We start from the raw sequence: 17,717 nt of genomic DNA, 5'->3' as shown, positions 1-17,717 counted from the left end.
TCCTCAGAGGGCTCACTCAAATTAACCTCCTGGTTGGAGCACTCCCTTTGCCAACACAATTAAAGTGTAAGACATTGTAATTGCATTATCTTAATCTCTCCAATCTTGGCTTGCGACAATACCAGCGTGCCGCTGAGCACACATGCATGCATGGAGGAGCAGCCAAGATGATGGTGCTACATACAATTCCCCAGCTGGATTTGGTGTAAAATGAAAATATTACTGAATAGCTATTAAATTGGACGATTGAGGACAATGTTAAAATTCATCGTGCATGTTTGGATTTTATGGTGGCTTTTCAAAGGTAGGCAGATATGGATATGTCTTGGTATACACTTGATACTGTTCAGTACGTAGTGTATCGCTAAGAAAGGTGTTTATTTTGTAAGGAAATCTAATATTGTTTGATTTAATTCGATTCAACGCACTGGCACCTTTTAAATCAAAGCCAATTTTATGATACAAATCAATTTTTGTTACACCCCTACCAAACAAGAATATATAATGTGACTTAGTATTTACTCAACCAAGGAATGACCAGACTCGATATGCCTAAAATTTAATGAGGACTTGACCTAATTTCCTTTGATTTACGAGCACAAACTTGAGATACAAACACTGTATGGTGGCAGCAAACCCCACTCAACTGAACTCACTTCAGAATGTGTTAACGATGCAATCTTGTCTTTCTAGGCGTTTTCTCTGAAGGTGATATCACCACCGGATGTGAACAGGAGCCATGCAAAAACAGTGGTGTGTGTGAAAGTCACTTTGGCGGTGGTTTCACATGTCTTTGCTCCCAACAGACCCAACATGGCCGTCTATACGGCGGGCAGACCTGCACTGTTCCACTTTCAGGTTGCGATGACAACCAATGCGAAAACGATGGAATATGCTCGCCCTTACTCATACATGGCAAACACACGTACTCATGCATCTGCGCTGCCGGTTTCTCGGGCTCCAAATGTCAGACCTCCACGTTTTTTTCATTTGAGAGTCAAGGTTACATGTACATAGAGACTCATCTGGTTGACCCAGAAGCCCCTCTGAATGTTACACTCAGCTTCCGGACGGAAAGACTCGTTGGGACTCTGTTGCAACGCAGAGTGGCTGGCCTCCTTCTTAGCGTCGAGCTAACGGATGGACATCTGTGCCTCCGCAGTCTGAAGAACCGAGGATCGAGCGTATTGGTTCAGCAGCTACCAGAATTTATTTCCAACAACAAATGGCACACACTGGAGGCCTCACTCGGTGGAGTGGTCAGTTTGATCCGCCTCCTCTGTACTGAAGGAAACTGTTCCAGGGAAAGCAAAACCGAGGTCCAAGTTCTCAAGGCAGCCTCCGCTCTCCCTCAACCCGGGACAGTACATCAAAGCCTCTTCATAGGAGCAGCTCCAGATTACAAAACAGAACCCCCGCATGCTTTTCTGGGTTGCTTAAGAGATGTGCTCGTGGACTCCCATCTTGTCGTGCCGGTTATGCCGGCGAAGGTTTCCGACGCTCAAGTAAACGTGACAACAGGGTGCAACGATAACGACAAATGCAACGACGGACCGTGCCAGAACCGAGGCCATTGCGTGAGCCAGGGCTGGAGGAGTTACCTGTGTGAGTGTCACAGACCCTACGAGGGCAGGAAGTGTGCAGATGGTAAGGTGTTACAACAGATTCTGTTTTTTGCTTTGGAACTTTCCTACCCCAGTAAGATTTTGCTCCTCTTATTTATTATGTTATTTGTTTATTTATTATTTACTCATCACTCTTATTTATTCTTTGTTTGTGCCTTCTTGTTTTAACTTTTTGTGTTGTTTACTTGTATGTATATTGTGTACTATGTCTTGTCACCGTGGGATAGTGGGAACGTAATTTCGATCTCTTTGTGTGTCTTGACGTGAAGAAATTGACAATAAAGCAGACTTTGACTTTGACTTTGATCTAAGACTCGCGAAAAAGTTACCGTTATGTTACAAAACAAGTTACAATGGAAATATTAGACATGATGGTTATTTTTTGTATCCTATAATTAATTCCATAAGAAAGTCAGCCTGGGTGAGCAGGATGGGCAGAAAGCCACACCACAGGATCGTAAGGTTAGTTAGAAGGTATTAAAGAAGCTTACCGGTAGAAATAGCATAGACTTTAGTCACATGCAATGAGGAGGCATTCGTGGAACACCTGAGGATTTACAAAAACGTGCCTTTGAGTAGCTTATCCGGAATAAATTAAGAGTCTTACCGAATCACGCTACATCTGAGATCTTGGAAAAATAAACAACTGTTTATTGTGCCATTTCTTTTGTGTTGGGTTAGGGTGCGCTCTTGTGAAATATTGTATTTTGTGAACAATCTTTGCTCCATGCTACAGAATAATGTGCGTCTGTTTCCCTTCAGAGTACATCACTGCACGGTTTGGGAGCAAACACTTGGAAAGTTATGCCGTCTTCTCAATAGACGATGACCCCGGAGAGACTTTGACTGTGTCAATGTTCGTTCGAACCAGGCAGCCCAGAGGCCTCCTCTTGATCCTAGCCAACAGCACCAGTCAATACCTTCGACTCTGGTTGGATCAGGGCAGAGTCAAAATTCAAGTCAACAACTTTGAGACCTTGCTCGGCCAAAGTGTGATCAGTGACGGCCATTTTCATCTGGTGACTGTGCAGCTGGATGGTCTAGAGGCAACCATGATCCAGTCGGCCCAGGTTCAAGGCTCTCGACCCATAAGACACATCTGGGCCAATCGGGGGGACCAGGTCTTTGTGGGTGGACTGGCGGACCCGAGGGCCTCAGCCACATTTGGAGGCTACTTTAAAGGATGTATCCAGGATCTGAGGATGAACAATAAGCGACTTCAATTCTATCCCATGACAACTGCTGTGGAATCTTATAAATTGGAGCAGCTGACAAGTGTTGCGCCAGGATGCAGCAGTGACAACGCCTGTATGGTAAATTACGGACAATAGAGGATGATCGTCAATTCCTGGTATTGGTCATTTACCTCAAGATTGATTTGATCTTTTTATCTGCTGTAGGTTAACCCCTGTCTCAATGGTGGGGTGTGTTACTCCATGTGGGATGACTTCACCTGTAACTGCCCGCCCAACACGGCAGGACAGCGCTGTGAGGAGGTGAAATGGTGTGAGCTGTCTCCCTGTCCCACCTCTACTGTATGCCAGCAGAGCTCACGGGGCTTTGAGTGTGAGTGACAGATAAAGAAAATATGTTATTAAAAGCAAGACAAAAGACTTCAATGAAGGCCAGAGGCGTAGCCAGGAATTTTTCCAGTAGGGGCGCACGCCCACAGGAAAAAAAATCGACCATCACCCACGCCGTTCGCTGATCGCTAAAACAACGTCCGGGACGCAAACGGTGAATGGATAACATCGCGCACATAGAATAGCGCAAGCACATTCGTGCAAGACCGAAAGAAAAAAACGGCATGAAAATGAAGAATCGAAAAAGCTCGATTTATTTATTATTATTTTTTTTTTTTTTCAACCGGGGCGCAGGAGTCCTAACCGGGGCGCCGCCCCGGCTCGCCCCGGCTTGGCTACGCCTCTGATGAAGGCCAAACTTTGTACAAGTGTATCTCATCTTGGGTTGTAAACTCGAGAATGAAACGTATATGGTCTCCACGGTCCACTAACAGGTGGAACGGTACCAATTAATTACAGAGTGGCTAATTCCAGGAGGGAATGGAGTTGAAACAGGGATCCTACATAGGATTCCTCTAAAACACGCTAATCCCTGGTCAGATTAAGGCTACCCACACATGCCAGTGGAGGTTTGCGCTGACGAGTCCTGCAGGAGATGTCACATGTTCACCTGGCCAACTCATTTTAATTTTGGGATATTGGGTTTTGGGATGGAATTTCAGGATGAACCTAAACTGCACCAGGTGAACTTCCTTTGAGCTTCTCCAAAGTTTCAGGGCACAGTGTTTGATGAATGAAAATTTCTAAGGTTTTAATGTTCCCCTTATTTCCTCCCTTCTATAGGTCTTTCAAATGTAACAATTCGTCCAGAAAGTGGAATTTTGCACTACCGGAATAACGGGAACACCCATTCCGTCAGCCTCACCAGTGTCTCTTTCAGTTTCCGCACAAGACAGACCACTGCTACTATTTTGCATGCACAAAGGGGCTCCAAATGTATCACGGTCTCCCTTCAGGACTCCCGAGTGGTTGTGGAGCACCATGCTGGAGTGGACCAGAACAATTCCGTCGGGCACAGTGAGAGTCCAGTCAGTGATGGAGAGTGGCACTATGTGACGCTCAGCAAGGATACTGGATTATCGAAGTGGATCATAAATGTGAATGGAAGTAGAACAGAACTGTCCAAGTTAGGTGTTGAGGATTTGGATTTTCTTTCACAAGGAGCTGACATTTTCCTAGGTGGTCTGAGCTTGGACTCCACAGTGAGTTTCTCTGGATGTTTGGGTCCTGTAGAAATCGGAGGCCATCTTCTTCCTTTCCACTTGGACACAGACTTGAAACTTCTCAGGCCTCAGGAAGAGAAGTTTTCACAGTTGAACATCAACGCCCATCCACACTACGGCTGCTGGGGGGCGAGCGTATGCGCGTCCAACCCTTGTCAGAACCAGGGTTCATGTGAGGATCTGTTCGACCTGCATCGCTGCAATTGTCCCTGGACGTGGAGTGGTCCGTCATGCCAAGAACCGAGCGACCCGTGCGCGGACGAGCCGTGCGCTCACGGGAACTGTAGCAACCTTCCTGGGGGATACCGGTGTGTGTGTGAGCAAGGGTACAAGGGGCCACTGTGTGAGATGGAGCTGGATATTTGTGAGACCAGCAATTGCAGCAACGATGCGACGTGCCTCAGAGGAGTCCAGAACTACTCATGTCTCTGCCCCCAGAACCTGACGGGCCAATATTGCAAGTTAGTTCAACAACAGCAACATTTGAACATGAATGGGAAGCCATTTGAGGATATTTTTAAATATCCATCTTAGTCTTACATACCGGTCATTTCAAATTTGTCTCTTGTTTGACTATTGCGTAGAAATGCCAGAGAGGCGGAAACATGTTGGGTGAAATCATTGTATACTAGAATTGGCTGAATAACGAAGACATGAAGCTAAGTTGGATATGGAATAAAAGCTCAAACGACATTCCATCCGTCTGAAATATCTTGACCACTCTTGTGCTAATGAAAATGTGTCTCTTACAGTGTGAATATTCCAGAGCTTCCATGGTACATCCAGACAAAGCCGTAAGTGCCTCAACATTAACTACTAAAAGTAATACTTTTCATATTTTAGCTTTTAGCACAACTGTTAGCCCAGTTAGCGCTTACTTTACTAGCTCTTGAGTAGGTTTTTTCCAGGTACTCTGACTTCCTTCTATATCCTAATTTTTTTGGAAAGAAAATACGATTGTGTACGCTAACAGATCATATAAAATGTTGTGTTGTTTGTATTTCTTTTTTTGGGGGGGGGGGGGGGTGCTGTCAAGTCTTCCTCTTCTGCCTGCGTCAAAATGTAGCGGTGCAAGATGGAACTTCAGCTGCTATAATGGAGGGAATTGCTCGATAGAAGACAACAATTGTCTCTGTCTACCGGGCTTCTCAGGACAATGGTAAGTTAAAGTTAAAAAAGTTAAAGTCCCAATGATCGTCACACAAACAACTGGGTGTGGTGAAATTTGTCCTCTGCATTTAACCATCCCCGTGTGATTTTGATCCATCCCCTGGGGGAGAGGGGAGCAGTGAGCAGCAGCGGTGCCGCGCTCGGGAATCATTCTGGTGATCAAACCCCCCAATTCCAACCCTTAATGCTGAGTGCCAAGCAGGGAGGCAATGGGTCCCATTTCTATAGTCTTTGGTATGACCCGGCCGGGGTTTGAGCCCACAACCTTCCATTCTCGGGACGGACACTCTACCACTAGGCCACTGAGCTAGCATAAAAAATTAAAGTCCCATTGATCGTCACACACACATCTGGGTGTGGTGCAATTTGTCCTCTGCATTTAACCCATCCCCATATGATTTTGATCCATCCCCTGGGGGAGAGGGGAGCAGTGAGCAGCAGCGGTGCCTCGCTCAGGAATCATTTGGTGATCTAACCCCCCAATTCCAACCCCCCAATTCCAATGCTTAGTGCCAAGCAGGGAGGCAATGGGTCCCATTTTTGTAGTCTTTGGTATGACCCGGCCAGGGTTTGAACCCACAACCTTCCAGGCTCAGGGCAGACACTCTACCACTAGGCCACTGAGCTGAATAGACATGCATCAGTAGGATTAACTAAGGTTTTGCAAAATTTTGAGGCAAAGGAAATTTTGGGTGAATCATTGATTGGATGGCGCCATTATCTGATCAATAAAGATTGTGGTGAAACAGTGACACGATACTCTTGTTTGGGCTGCAGGTGCGAGAAGGACGTGGACGAGTGTGCCTCGGACCCGTGTATGAACGGAGGCTTCTGTCTCAACTACATTAACAGATTTGAGTGTGTGTGCGATTTGAATTACTCGGGTATCTATTGCCAAATAGATATCAGTGACTTTTACATATACGTCTTCCTGGGCCTGTGGCAGAACCTGTTCCAGCTGGTGTCCTACCTCATCATACGCCTGGACGACGAGCCCGAAGTTGAGTGGGACTTCCAGTTTAACGATTAGTTCACATTTTTACAAATACAGTTAAAATAATTAAATGCAAACGTAAAAATGGATAATCTTGGGCTGGGTGATAAGGCATTAAAATAAAATCTCAAATATTTGTGTTTTTCACATCAAAATCTGATTTCTAACACTTTTTTCCACTTTGAATATAGAAACAGCACATTTTAAAGTCAGTAATGTGATATTTAGAGGTGTAATACCTTTCATTTGAATGTGGATAAAAACAAGTGTGTTTTGTGCCATAGCTCCACATTTTGAATCCGGAGCCCTGCTTTCTGATTAAGGCATGTTTCGACTGTTTTGTGAGATGTTGGATTTTGGTCCACAATTTTGGGAAGCGCGCTATCATTTTGTACTGAATTATATGAGTTTTTGGCTGTGACATCATCAATTTATTAATGTTCCCTGACTATGCAAAGTTTGTACTCACCACTTACCATGTTTTTGTTTGTTTGGTCTTTTGACACTCCATGTACTTGCTTACTTCATCATATTCTTAGTTTAATCATGCTTCCAACCATATCTTTTCTTTGTTAGGCAAAATATTTCCCTCTGTCCAGAACGTTCAGTAGTAATCGAAAACTGGCGTCTAGCATTAGTCAAAACACAAGATATAATCAAGTACTGAACATTTTTAGACGACTTTGGCAGTGTCCGTGATTTAGAAAATTATCAGGCATGCAGCTTCGGTCTTATAATGTATTATTTATGGCCAGCCTGCACTGTCAAACTGAATTAAAAAATAAAATAAAATCATGAAACATGAAACTGTAGTTCGTTCTATTACCAAAGAGTGGCAGCACCACCCCTCTCCGCTCATTTCTGCCATGGCGACTGCAAAGAAAACAAGGAAATTTCACATTGAGGGCAAAGAAAACAAGGAAATTTCACATTGAGGGCCGTCGCTTTCAAGAGAAATGGTATACTTCACTGAAAATCAAGGCAATTGTGTTTGTCTAATTTCTAAAGAGACGGTTGCCTTGTTTAAGGATTTCAACCTAAAGAGACACTATCAGACTAAACATGCTAACACACACGACAAGCTAACGGAGTGACCGCGCTCAGAAAGTGAAGCAGCTCCAAGCTAAACTGGCATCACAACAGCGATTCTTCACGCGGGGCTGTGAGTCAAAAGTAAATCAAAAGTAAATATTACTTAATATTAAATATTACGAAGTGGCCATGTTAATACTGTTGATGTTATGAACCTGTAGACGTGACACAAACTATTACATTCTGAAAGATATTGTAAATGACAAGAGCAAAATTCACTTGTTTTAAGTTTTAATAAAATAATTTTAAACTCATGTAAATTTAAGGTATTTCATACAGTATGTTATCTGACTCTTCAGATATGAATGAAAGGCAGAATTTGTGTTTTTAGAGTTCACATCTGCCTGAGTGGCTTATATCTGGTGATTTTGCCATTAAAAAAAATAGACAATTGGGACATAGACATTTTTTTTTTTTTATAACTGTGTATTTGCATGAAAGTTTTGTAGTTACAAAATGTCCGAAAAAACTATTGGCCCCCGGGTCCCTTCACTTTATCAAATCTGGCCCTCATTGCAAAAAGTTTGGACACCCCTGGACTGTAAACTAAAGAACATGCTAGATTGCATCTCTTGCACAGTGTACATGACTGGCAAAAAAAAATCAAATAAACTGTATATAACTCCATGTAAATGTCTTTTCATTTCTATGAAATTGTGTAACACTTGACCAACAAAAAAATAAAATACTTCAGATTCCACTTTTACATCCATACAACAAAACACTCAGCTTCTATTGCAATATGCCATAAACAATAAGTACCTTTTAGGCCCCTATCCACTGAGCGACAAGAAATGTAAGGGCTTCCAACCGTTTGGCTAACATGAACAAATCCTGTCCAACTGACGTGTACCCAACGTTCGATGCTTTTGAAAAAACCAACAACTGAGTTAATTTCTTTTTAAAAGATGCACAAAGGACACAAAAACAGAATACAAAAATCAACCCAAAAATGTAGGAACAAAATCTTCAATGTTAAGCGGTCGTATATTAAGGCTCACTTGGTCAAGTCAAACAGGAAAAGGACATCATGCTATTTCAAGCAAGCAGTCATAGTCAGGCCCAGATTTCACATTTCTAAAAGGCAGCCTTGCCTTGGTTATTACAACGTAAGACAAGATGCGTTCGAGGCTACACTGCAATACAGCTGCAACTGCAATGATGATTTTGAAATGCTCAAACTCATAAAATTTAATATTATTATTATTTGATTTAATATTAGGATGAATCTAAAACTATGTATGAGCTCTTCTATAACTCTTTCAGTCTTTCTTTTACATCTTCTGAAGCCACTCTTACTAAACTCTTGAACATTTGCACAATAAAGTTTAAATAAATAATAGTTTAAAGTTTAAATAAATAATGAAGGCCAAATAAAGTTCAGTTTTCATCCATCCTGAAATTTCATCTGTTTTTTGTGAGTGGTTTGTCATTGTTGAGCCTGTTCTTTGAGGTTACATTCACAAAGCTCCTTGTAGATCCGCTTGCGTATCCCAGGTATGTTTTTCTGTGAAAAGTGGAGTGGCTGAGCCAAGGCAAGGCATCTGGAATACTGAGAAGGACAAAAAAAAAGAATTTTTGATTGAATCATCTGGGCTGATATTGGTCAAGCATACCAGACTGGGGGAAAGTACCTCCAAGACAAAAACGCCACAGTCATTCTCATTGGTTTGCTGTGGCACATTCTGGAAAAGAAAACATAAATAGGTAGTCTGTAGGTTGAATTTTCTGCCCAGTTTTGTTCTGCTTATTGCATACCTCTTCTAGTGACATGTTCCAACCATTTATGAAAGACGTGCGTCGCTTCTCTCTAGCTTCTACGATCAAGTAGTTCAGGATGTTCTGTGGTAAACAAAAATACATTCAGCCGTGATACCGGCTGGCGCAACCAATCGCAACAAAGAATTTGTACTGTACCTGTACAACGTCGAGCGGTTCATTCCCTTGAGAGTCAAACAGACAGATCTTCTTTCTCACGACATCTGTGGCTACCAGACACCAGTGAACCTCCAAATGGATGGGCACCAACAGTAGAGTCTTGGAGAACAAATCAACCTGCAGATTTGGGCATAAATAGCAAAAAAAAAACGAGTAATTCATTCAAATATTTTCTTTTACAATTGCCTGTATTTATAGTTGAAACTGTGGATGTACCACTAACAATTATCCTGACACTTGAATATGTTTTCAAACTTATTTTAACATTACCACGTAAATGAAATGACTTAGTTTGATTTAGTAAAAAATGGACAGGATGTACGTAAGACAAAGACTCTCCATTACGTCTACCAACAACCCAGGCTAAACTTAGCTCCTCCTGGATCTATGCTTTAAGGAAATTAATCCAAATGAAAGTCACACTAGGAAAGTAGGAATTAGTATTTTGATGGGTCCACGTGTAAGCAATTTATTTTTAAGGGTTTGTAGAATGAAGAAGCACCTTCTTTGTCCATCTCTTAACACCGCAATAACCCTTGGTCATGAGCTGTCGGTGGAAGAAACTGTTGAAAAAATGGACCTGGAAAGAAGAAAAAAAACAAGAGTCATCTTTTATGCCCGGATATTTTGCATCACGAGACATCAATGGCAGTGAATAAGAACAAAGTTAATGATCCTTGATTACCTTGTGTTGAGCAGCCTCCATTATCAATTCCCCATACATGTTTATGACCTACAGGAGGAGAAAGAAAAACAAAAGACGGTGCATGTTCCAAGAATTGCTCTGCTCAGTAAAGTGAAATTTGAGATGCTAAGCACATGAAACCTGGTCATTGAGCCAGTTCTGATAGGCCAGCGTGGTCAAATCATCCAGTGTCAGGGTGTGTTTCTTAAAGACCACTCGGAAGGAGGGAATGGGTTTCCACATTTGAGAGATTTTGCACTTTACAACCTCATAGATGGATTTTCTCCTGCAAAAAAAATAATTAGGCATATTTAAAAGTGAATGAACAAACAATAACGTAATTGTGGATCTGTGTCATAAAATAAAGTATTTTATTTGTTTGCTTTCAGATATTCACCTGTCATTGAAATCGGTGTTAAACATCCTCTTCAGGTGTCTCAGCACGTCACGTTTTTGCAGTGGGATGAAGGTTCCATACATTGTGAAGAAGTCATGAAGAAATTCTAGAGAGATTACAAACACAGGCAATGCAAATATATTCTCAACATTTTGGGATTTAGAGGCTTTGGGTGAACCAAAATTGCAAAAATAACATTTGTGTAGGTGACCTTCTCTGAACTACTGAACTTCACAGGTGCAACTGTTTGTTTTCAAACTTAAATGCAGCACAAAGAAAATAAAAACATATATTTTTATAACGATGAATACCATGGATACTGTCTGTCAGTTCTGTAAGGCCAACTTCATTTTGAGGAGGTATTTTGCTCTTGCTGAAGATTTTGGTGTCGGCATTTGGAAGTAGTTCCTGAAGGGCAGCAGTGCATTGTGTTGATTGGTCATCAACAAGCTTCTGACAACAACCACAGTTTCTTTGTTTCTTGAGATGACAATCCAATCCAGTGAGTGTTATTTTGGAGGGGACTGCAAATTCAAACTCTGCAACACTTTCTGGTTCCATGCTTGTGGTTTGGATGATGGTGCCCGGAGGGTAGGATGTTTGTGAAAAATGTGTTGTTTTACTAGCACATTTGGGATCTGGATCAGGAGTGGCTGTCTTAATTTGTGATTGTTCTGGAACTTTTCTTTTACTTTTCAGTGATTGGGCCTTGATGTTGAGGCATGATCTGGTACGCCATATTGGCACCAATTTTCTGCCTCCAATTAAATTCCAAAAGTACTTCTCTCTCTGTTTCCGCCACATCCACAGCTGCAATTTACAATACAAACGTCTCTTAGATCGCTTGGAGAGATGTGAGATGCCCTTGATTGAAGACATAGATTCCTTGGTTTCTGCTTGAGGTAGTCCAGCTTCCTTATCCGGAACACCTGGAAGAGTTGGAGAGCGTTACAGGAGATAGAGTTTTAGGAGTTAGACTAGAGTGAACCTCCATTTATCATGGGGTATGCTCAAGTCAAATGTATTACAAAGATCCTTCTTGACTGAAAACAAAAAGTGAGAAAAGCCATTACTTAAGGAAAATGCTGCACTACACACCAGTCTAACAGGGATTGGTTGTCTGGTTGTACGGATAGAAGGGTGAGGGATGTAAGGGCATCTTATTTTATGATTACAATGCATGGTGACATCCCATATACAAAGTATTATTATGGGGGCGACAAGGTGGTAGAGTAGTTGACGTCCAACCCGAAGGTTAGTGCTCAATACTCAGCTAAGAAAGGGTGACCAGACGTCCTCTTTTTCCCGGACGTGTCCTATTTTTGAGCCCAAAAAAAATGTCCGGGGGGAATTTCAAAAATTGGCCAGGATTTTGTTGGACTGCCTCAAACATAATACATGTACAGTACATTGTCAATAGAATTGCCACTCCGTTCCATTTCACTCAATTCCAGATTTTTCTGTATCGTTCGGCAATAAGTCACGCCCTTCTCCTCAAATCTAGTCACTTTGCTACGAAGTAGGGTGGGCTGGCCAGTCTAGGCCGAGTGTTTACAAGCAATGCCGAAACGAAAATGCACATTCACGGAGGAGTTGAATAAAAAAATTCCTGTGGTTCCGCCAGGGTCGTGATCCTTATGAAGCAGAGTGCTTGACATGCAAGGCACTTATGTGTCTGTGGCAAATAAAGGTGCCAATGCACCCCACAAGAGGAGGACTGAAGAGGAGCCCTTTATTTTTCTTCAAATGCTGCACCGAAGGCCGTATTTCTTTTCTTTTTTATATTAGTGTACCGCTATACAACAAAAAAATGTCAGTGTGCACACATGTTTTTGTTAGTGTAAATATGTTTTTGTTATTGTATATATGTTGTTTTGTGTTATCCGGGCCAATAAATGCAATTGTTATACAGAGACCATGTGATTTGTGCCATAGCATATGACACAAATGACCCCCCCCCCCCCCCGTCCCCCCCCCCCCCCAAAAAGATCACGCCCCCCTCCCAAAAAAGGTGTCACCCTAGTTAAGACTACAGTGATCCCTCGCTACTTCGCGTTTCGTTTATTGCGGCTTCACTACATCGTGGATTTTCTTTCTTCCAAATTAAAAAAACATTTAAATGTCAAAATAACGGAAAGATGGCGGCGCACGCAGTTGCAGCGGCTCAGTGCTCTCCCGATCTACGCATTGTTTGTTTTTTGTTAGTGTTTGTACCCACTGTATGTCAATCATACACCACCTACAACCGGCAGGAGCTCCTCAGGATAGGTGTTTGCTGCGAGTTGAGTGTCGCAGCGGAGTTTCACCGCTCGAAAAACATACCGGAGGATATCATCAGGCGCCCCGGCTCCCCTTGGATCACCATCCCCGCTGGGAGGAAGCGAAGGCAGCGCAGAGAGAGAAAACAAAAACGAGGCTGCAGGGCCGGCGCGCTAACCAGGCTACGGAAGCAGCCGTTCAAACCACCGCTCCCTAGCCTGTTTCTTACCAACGCCAGGTCTCTTGCTAACAAAATGGATGAACTAAGGCTACAGATGTCTGCGAACCAGACCGTGAAGGACTGCTGCATGGTACTGATCACCGAAACCTGGCTTCATCCACTCATACCGGACTCTGCTATCGAGCTAGCAGGATACACCACACAGCGTCATGACAGGACTGTGAACTCCGGCAAGAGCAAGGGGGGGGGGCTCTGTATGTACGTCAATAACAACTGGTGTACTAATATGGTGACTGTAGACAGTCACTGCTGCCCGGACCTGGAGTACGTGACTATTAAATGCAGGCCCTTTTACCTCCCTCGTGAATTTACCGTAGTCATGACGACTGTTGTTTACATACCTCCGGAGGCTAATGCTAAGCTAGCTATCGGACTATTACATGGCAGTATTAGCAGCCAGCTGAGCAGATATCCTGACGCAGTCCACATCATGGCAGGGGACTTTAATCATGTAGATTTGAAAGCAGCACTCCCTAGTTTCCATCAGCATGTTAAATGTGCCACTAGAGGAGTAAACACTCTGGACAAGGTCTACTCCAACATCAAGCTAGGCTACAGGGCAAAACAGCTACCTCACCTGGGCCAGTCTGACCATATGTCACTGCTATTAATCCCGGCATATACCACCATCAGCTCCTATCATCACTAAAACTGTTAAAACCTGGCCTGATGACGCCTCTCAGCAGTTGCAGGACTGCTTCGACAGGACTAACTGGGACATCTTCGAACACCGGGACTTGAACGTGTTCACAGACAGTGTTCTGTGTTATATCAAGCACTGCACAGACACTGTCACAGTGGACAAACTTATACGGATATACCCCAACCAGAAGCCCTGGATGACCCGGGAGGTCCTTCGGCTGCTGGAGGAGAGGGACACCGCCCTGTCCCTCAGGTCTGAGGACGGGGCTCTCTACAGCACAGCCAGAGCCAACCTGAGGAGAGGCATCAGAGAGGCCCAGCTTGCCTACAAGAAGAGGATTGAGGATCACCTGGACAGCAACAACAGCAAGCAGGTGTGGCAGGGAGTCCAGCATCTCACCAACTACAGAACCACCATCGGAGCTGCTGAAGGGGACGCCTCACTGGCAGAGGTCCTCAATACCTTCCTCGCCCGGTTCGAGTCCGAGCCACCTGAAGGGGCCACATCACATCCCACAGACCGCAGCAGCTTCACCCTCACAGTGAAGGAGCACGAGGTGAGGCGCACGCTGCGGACCATCAACCCGAGGAAGGCTGCGGGTCCTGACGGCGTCACTGGGCGTGTCCTGAAGGACTGCGCAGATCAGCTGGCTGGAGTCTTTACAAAGATTTTCAACCAGTCCCTTACTGAGTCCACCGTCCCATCCTGTTTAAAATCCTCCACTATAGTCCCCCTGCCCAAGAAACGCCACATCACCAGCCTCAATGACTACCGGACAGTCGCACTCACCCCGGTGGTCATGAAGTGCTTTGAAAAGCTGGTACGGGGTCACATCACAGCACTCCTGTTCAGAGGTTTTGACCCCCACCAGTTTGCCTACAGGGCAAATAGATCCACAGAGGACGCAGTAGCTACAGCCCTCCACGCTGCACTGTCCCACCTGGAGCAGCCGGGGAGCTATGTGCGGATGCTCTTCGTGGACTTTAGCTCTGCTTTTAACACCATCCTCCCCCACAGACTGGTGGACATACTGGAGGGCCTGGGACTTCCACATAATACTTGCAGGTGGATTAAGAGCTTCCTGATGGGTCGCAGCCAGAGGGTGAAAGTGGGCCGTCATACATCCACACCTCTCAGTCTTGGTACCGGCTCCCCACAGGGCTGCGTACTGAGCCCACTGCTTTACACGCTCTACACACATGCATGCACCCCCGCCCACCGCAGCAACACCATCGTGAAATTTGCGGATGACACAACCGTGGTGGGGCTCATCTCAAAGGGGGATGAGTCTGCCTACAGGGACGATGTGGTCCAGCTATCGGAGTGGTGCGGAGAGAACAATCTGCTCCTAAACACGGCTAAAACCCAAGAACTGGTCATTGATTTTAGGAGGAAAAATAAAACGGACATTCCACCACTCATCATCGACGGGGTCTGTGTGAAGAGGGTGTCCTCCTTCCGCTACCTGGGAGTCCACATCGAGGAGGACTTCACCTGGGGCGTGAACACCTCTGAGCTGCTTAAAAAGGGCCAACAGAGACTCTACTTTTTAAGGGTGCTGAGGAGGCACAGCATTACACGGAGACTGCTGGTGTCCTTCTATCGCTGCTCCATAGAAAGCACTTTAACGTACTGTATATGTGTTTGGTACTCCAGCTGCACTGCTGCTCAAAGGAAAAAGCTCCAAGGGGTCATCAACACAGCACAGAAGATCATTGGCTGCCCTCTCCCCACACTGGAAGACCTACACAGAACCCGCTGTCTCAAAAAAACAGAACATTCTGAAGGACACTTCCCACCCTGGCCACTCCCTTTTCGAACTGTTGCCATCAGGCAGACGCTACAGATTAATTAGGTCGAGGACTAGCAGATTCGCCAACAGTTTTTATCCTACAGCGGTAGTCACATTGAATGCAGCTAAACATAAATGATTATGTCTGTGTATGTTCTTCTGTGGGTTTTTAGCTTGTTTTTTTATCTTTTATTCTATTTATTCTATTTTTTTTTTTATCGCATGCGCTGATCGGTTGGCACTTTTTTAATTTCGTTGTACATGTGACAATGACAATAAAGATCTATTCTATTCTATTCTATAAAACTTCTAAATTGAGGACACGTGTCTAACCTTTAGGACAATGTAGTATTGCTCCAAATGTTCGTTTACATTCCTTTAGAAGTCCGTTTTCGCGTGTTAGCACGATCGCGAATTAGCAACTTTCTACTAACTCGTTAGCCTGCCCAGTACTTCTTGTTGGTGATCGTACTTCGCGGATTTCACTTATCGCGGGTGGTTTTTGGAACCAATTATCCGCGATATACGAGGGATAACTGTATATCAAAGGTCCGTGATCAAGATACGTAAGCCCCAGTTGCTCCTGACGCTGCACCCTCAGTACGTGAATGGAAAACAGGGTAGAAGTCCATTTATGAATACAATTGAAACAATTGACAAGAGGTCATTATAGTAGAGTGACGTTTAGACTCACTAATAATACGTCTGCGAACGTATGCAGAGTAAAGTGAAAAGAACATAAAACAAACTACAACAACGTACCATCAGTCGTAATAGATGTATTGCAGACGTTTCCCCGGCGAGGAAGTTTAATTTAACAGCATTTCCTAAAATAGAATAGCCACTCTAACTTCTCAACAACAAAATAAAAGCAAGAAATGACTGCTTTTCTACACGTTCTAAATTACCATGCTGCGCGCGGACATCGGGTGTCGCATTTTGATGACGTTTTGATGCACGTTGTCCAATAATATTTGGGCAAGAAGACTAACCGGTAGTACCACAAAGAAGATGGCAAGATGCCTACGAGGCGGCCAGATTAGAAAGGGACAACGTTCCCAGCAAAGACCAACTGAACTGTATTCATGACACCGTTGGAATACAAATACAAATGGTTTTCTTTTAATTCCACATCTTCTATGAAATTCTGATTGTGACACACTAATAGCAGAGCACCACAGTACGCGCTCAGCAAAGTCAATAACACCGGAATGACCTTGAATAAACCAACAAATCCTCATTGTTGTTTGCTCAGTTAACGGACACCCTGTTAAATGTATAGAACCAAAGTCCAAGTTTTAGTTCTACCAGACAACGAATTATTATTCAGTGGTTGCTTGGAAACGGAGAAAATTGGATAATTTTCAAACCATAAAACCATTCATTGTCGTCCAGTTTCATCATCTTTATTGTGCAAAATAAGATATATTTTATTAGAAAAGTCTTACAACATACAATAAACTGAAAAATTCAGTATAATTACTGAAATAAGGATAATGATTGATAATCTCATCTCAGTTAAACCCCGTTACATATTACACAGTGAAGCAAGTTGCTAAATCGATGCCCTTTCCTGTCCTCAAATAAGCACCCACGACAAACATCCTTTTTATTGAGCAATCCACTGATAACTGAGGCACCTTGCTCAGAATCTGTCCTCAGTGGGTGCACTGTAAACATCATCCATTCATACTTTTACATTCAGCAGACGTTTCGGGTCATTGTCGACGCCATGCTTATTCAATACAGAAACATCTATCATCATCAAAAGGCTGTTCTAAAAATCGCTCAGTTGTGATGGGAGATTGATTTAAGAGTGAATATACTTTTGCGCTATATTCTGACTGTCTGCTGTATGCACACTTGCTCCATTTCTGCTCCTCTTATTTATTATGTTATTTGTTTATTTATTATTTATTCATCACTCTTATTCATTCATTGTTTGTGCCTTCTTGTTTTTATTTTTTGTGTTGTTTACTTGTATGTATATTGTGTACTATGTCTTGTCACCGTGGGAACGTAATTTCGATCTCTTTGTGTCCTGGCATGTGAAGAAATTGACAATAAAGCAGACT

General features: G+C 43.5%; 2 protein-coding genes across 3 annotated transcripts; one reads left to right on the top strand and one right to left on the bottom strand.

Moving 5' to 3' along the window:
- The first annotated feature begins 218 nt into the window (after positions 1-218).
- LOC119137446 (protein crumbs homolog 1-like) lies at positions 219-6,701 on the top strand. The gene is made up of 8 exons (XM_037276757.1): positions 219-304; positions 694-1,647; positions 2,388-2,938; positions 3,026-3,191; positions 3,992-4,892; positions 5,184-5,225; positions 5,468-5,590; positions 6,379-6,701. Exons 1-8 carry the CDS (start codon positions 256-258, stop codon positions 6,629-6,631), a joined length of 3,039 nt encoding a protein of 1,012 aa, XP_037132652.1. The 5' UTR covers positions 219-255; the 3' UTR covers positions 6,632-6,701.
- A 2,404-nt stretch (positions 6,702-9,105) lies between these two features.
- LOC119137398 (sentrin-specific protease 5-like) lies at positions 9,106-16,594 on the bottom strand. 2 transcript variants are annotated; one of them, XM_037276686.1, is made up of 11 exons: positions 16,405-16,594; positions 11,418-11,636; positions 11,019-11,310; positions 10,708-10,813; positions 10,452-10,596; positions 10,311-10,358; positions 10,128-10,205; positions 9,605-9,742; positions 9,446-9,529; positions 9,304-9,372; positions 9,106-9,239 (listed from the first exon to the last, which is right to left on the bottom strand). In XM_037276686.1, the coding sequence occupies exons 3-11, from the start codon at positions 11,266-11,268 to the stop codon at positions 9,117-9,119; spliced, it is 1,041 nt and encodes a 346-aa protein (XP_037132581.1). In that variant the 5' UTR covers positions 11,269-11,310; positions 11,418-11,636; positions 16,405-16,594; the 3' UTR covers positions 9,106-9,116. The 2 variants fall into 2 exon arrangements, with proteins under 2 accessions (XP_037132581.1, XP_037132580.1); XM_037276685.1 differs by having other exon boundaries at positions 9,322-9,372; positions 11,019-11,636.
- Between the last annotated feature and the right edge of the window lie 1,123 nt (positions 16,595-17,717).

Source organism: Syngnathus acus, chromosome 17 (genome assembly GCF_901709675.1).
Source record: "Syngnathus acus chromosome 17, fSynAcu1.2, whole genome shotgun sequence".
NCBI lineage: Eukaryota > Metazoa > Chordata > Actinopteri > Syngnathiformes > Syngnathidae > Syngnathus > Syngnathus acus.
The sequence above is the reverse complement of the archived record's forward strand: the minus strand, read 5'-3'. Positions and strand labels throughout refer to the sequence as shown.

Coding starts and splice junctions, on each gene's coding strand:
- LOC119137446 (XM_037276757.1), top strand. CDS start 256: ATGTTAAAATTCATCGTGCATGTTTGGATTTTATGGTGGCTTTTCAAA. Junction 305..693: donor TTTATGGTGGCTTTTCAAAG/GTAGGCAGATAT, acceptor TTGTCTTTCTAG/GCGTTTTCTCTGAAGGTGAT. Junction 4,893..5,183: donor CTGACGGGCCAATATTGCAA/GTTAGTTCAACA, acceptor TGTCTCTTACAG/TGTGAATATTCCAGAGCTTC.
- LOC119137398 (XM_037276685.1), bottom strand. CDS start 11,586: ATGTCTTCAATCAAGGGCATCTCACATCTCTCCAAGCGATCTAAGAGA. Junction 9,743..10,127: donor TTAAGAGATGGACAAAGAAG/GTGCTTCTTCAT, acceptor CCAAATCTGCAG/GTTGATTTGTTCTCCAAGAC. Junction 9,530..9,604: donor AACCGCTCGACGTTGTACAG/GTACAGTACAAA, acceptor TGTTTACCACAG/AACATCCTGAACTACTTGAT.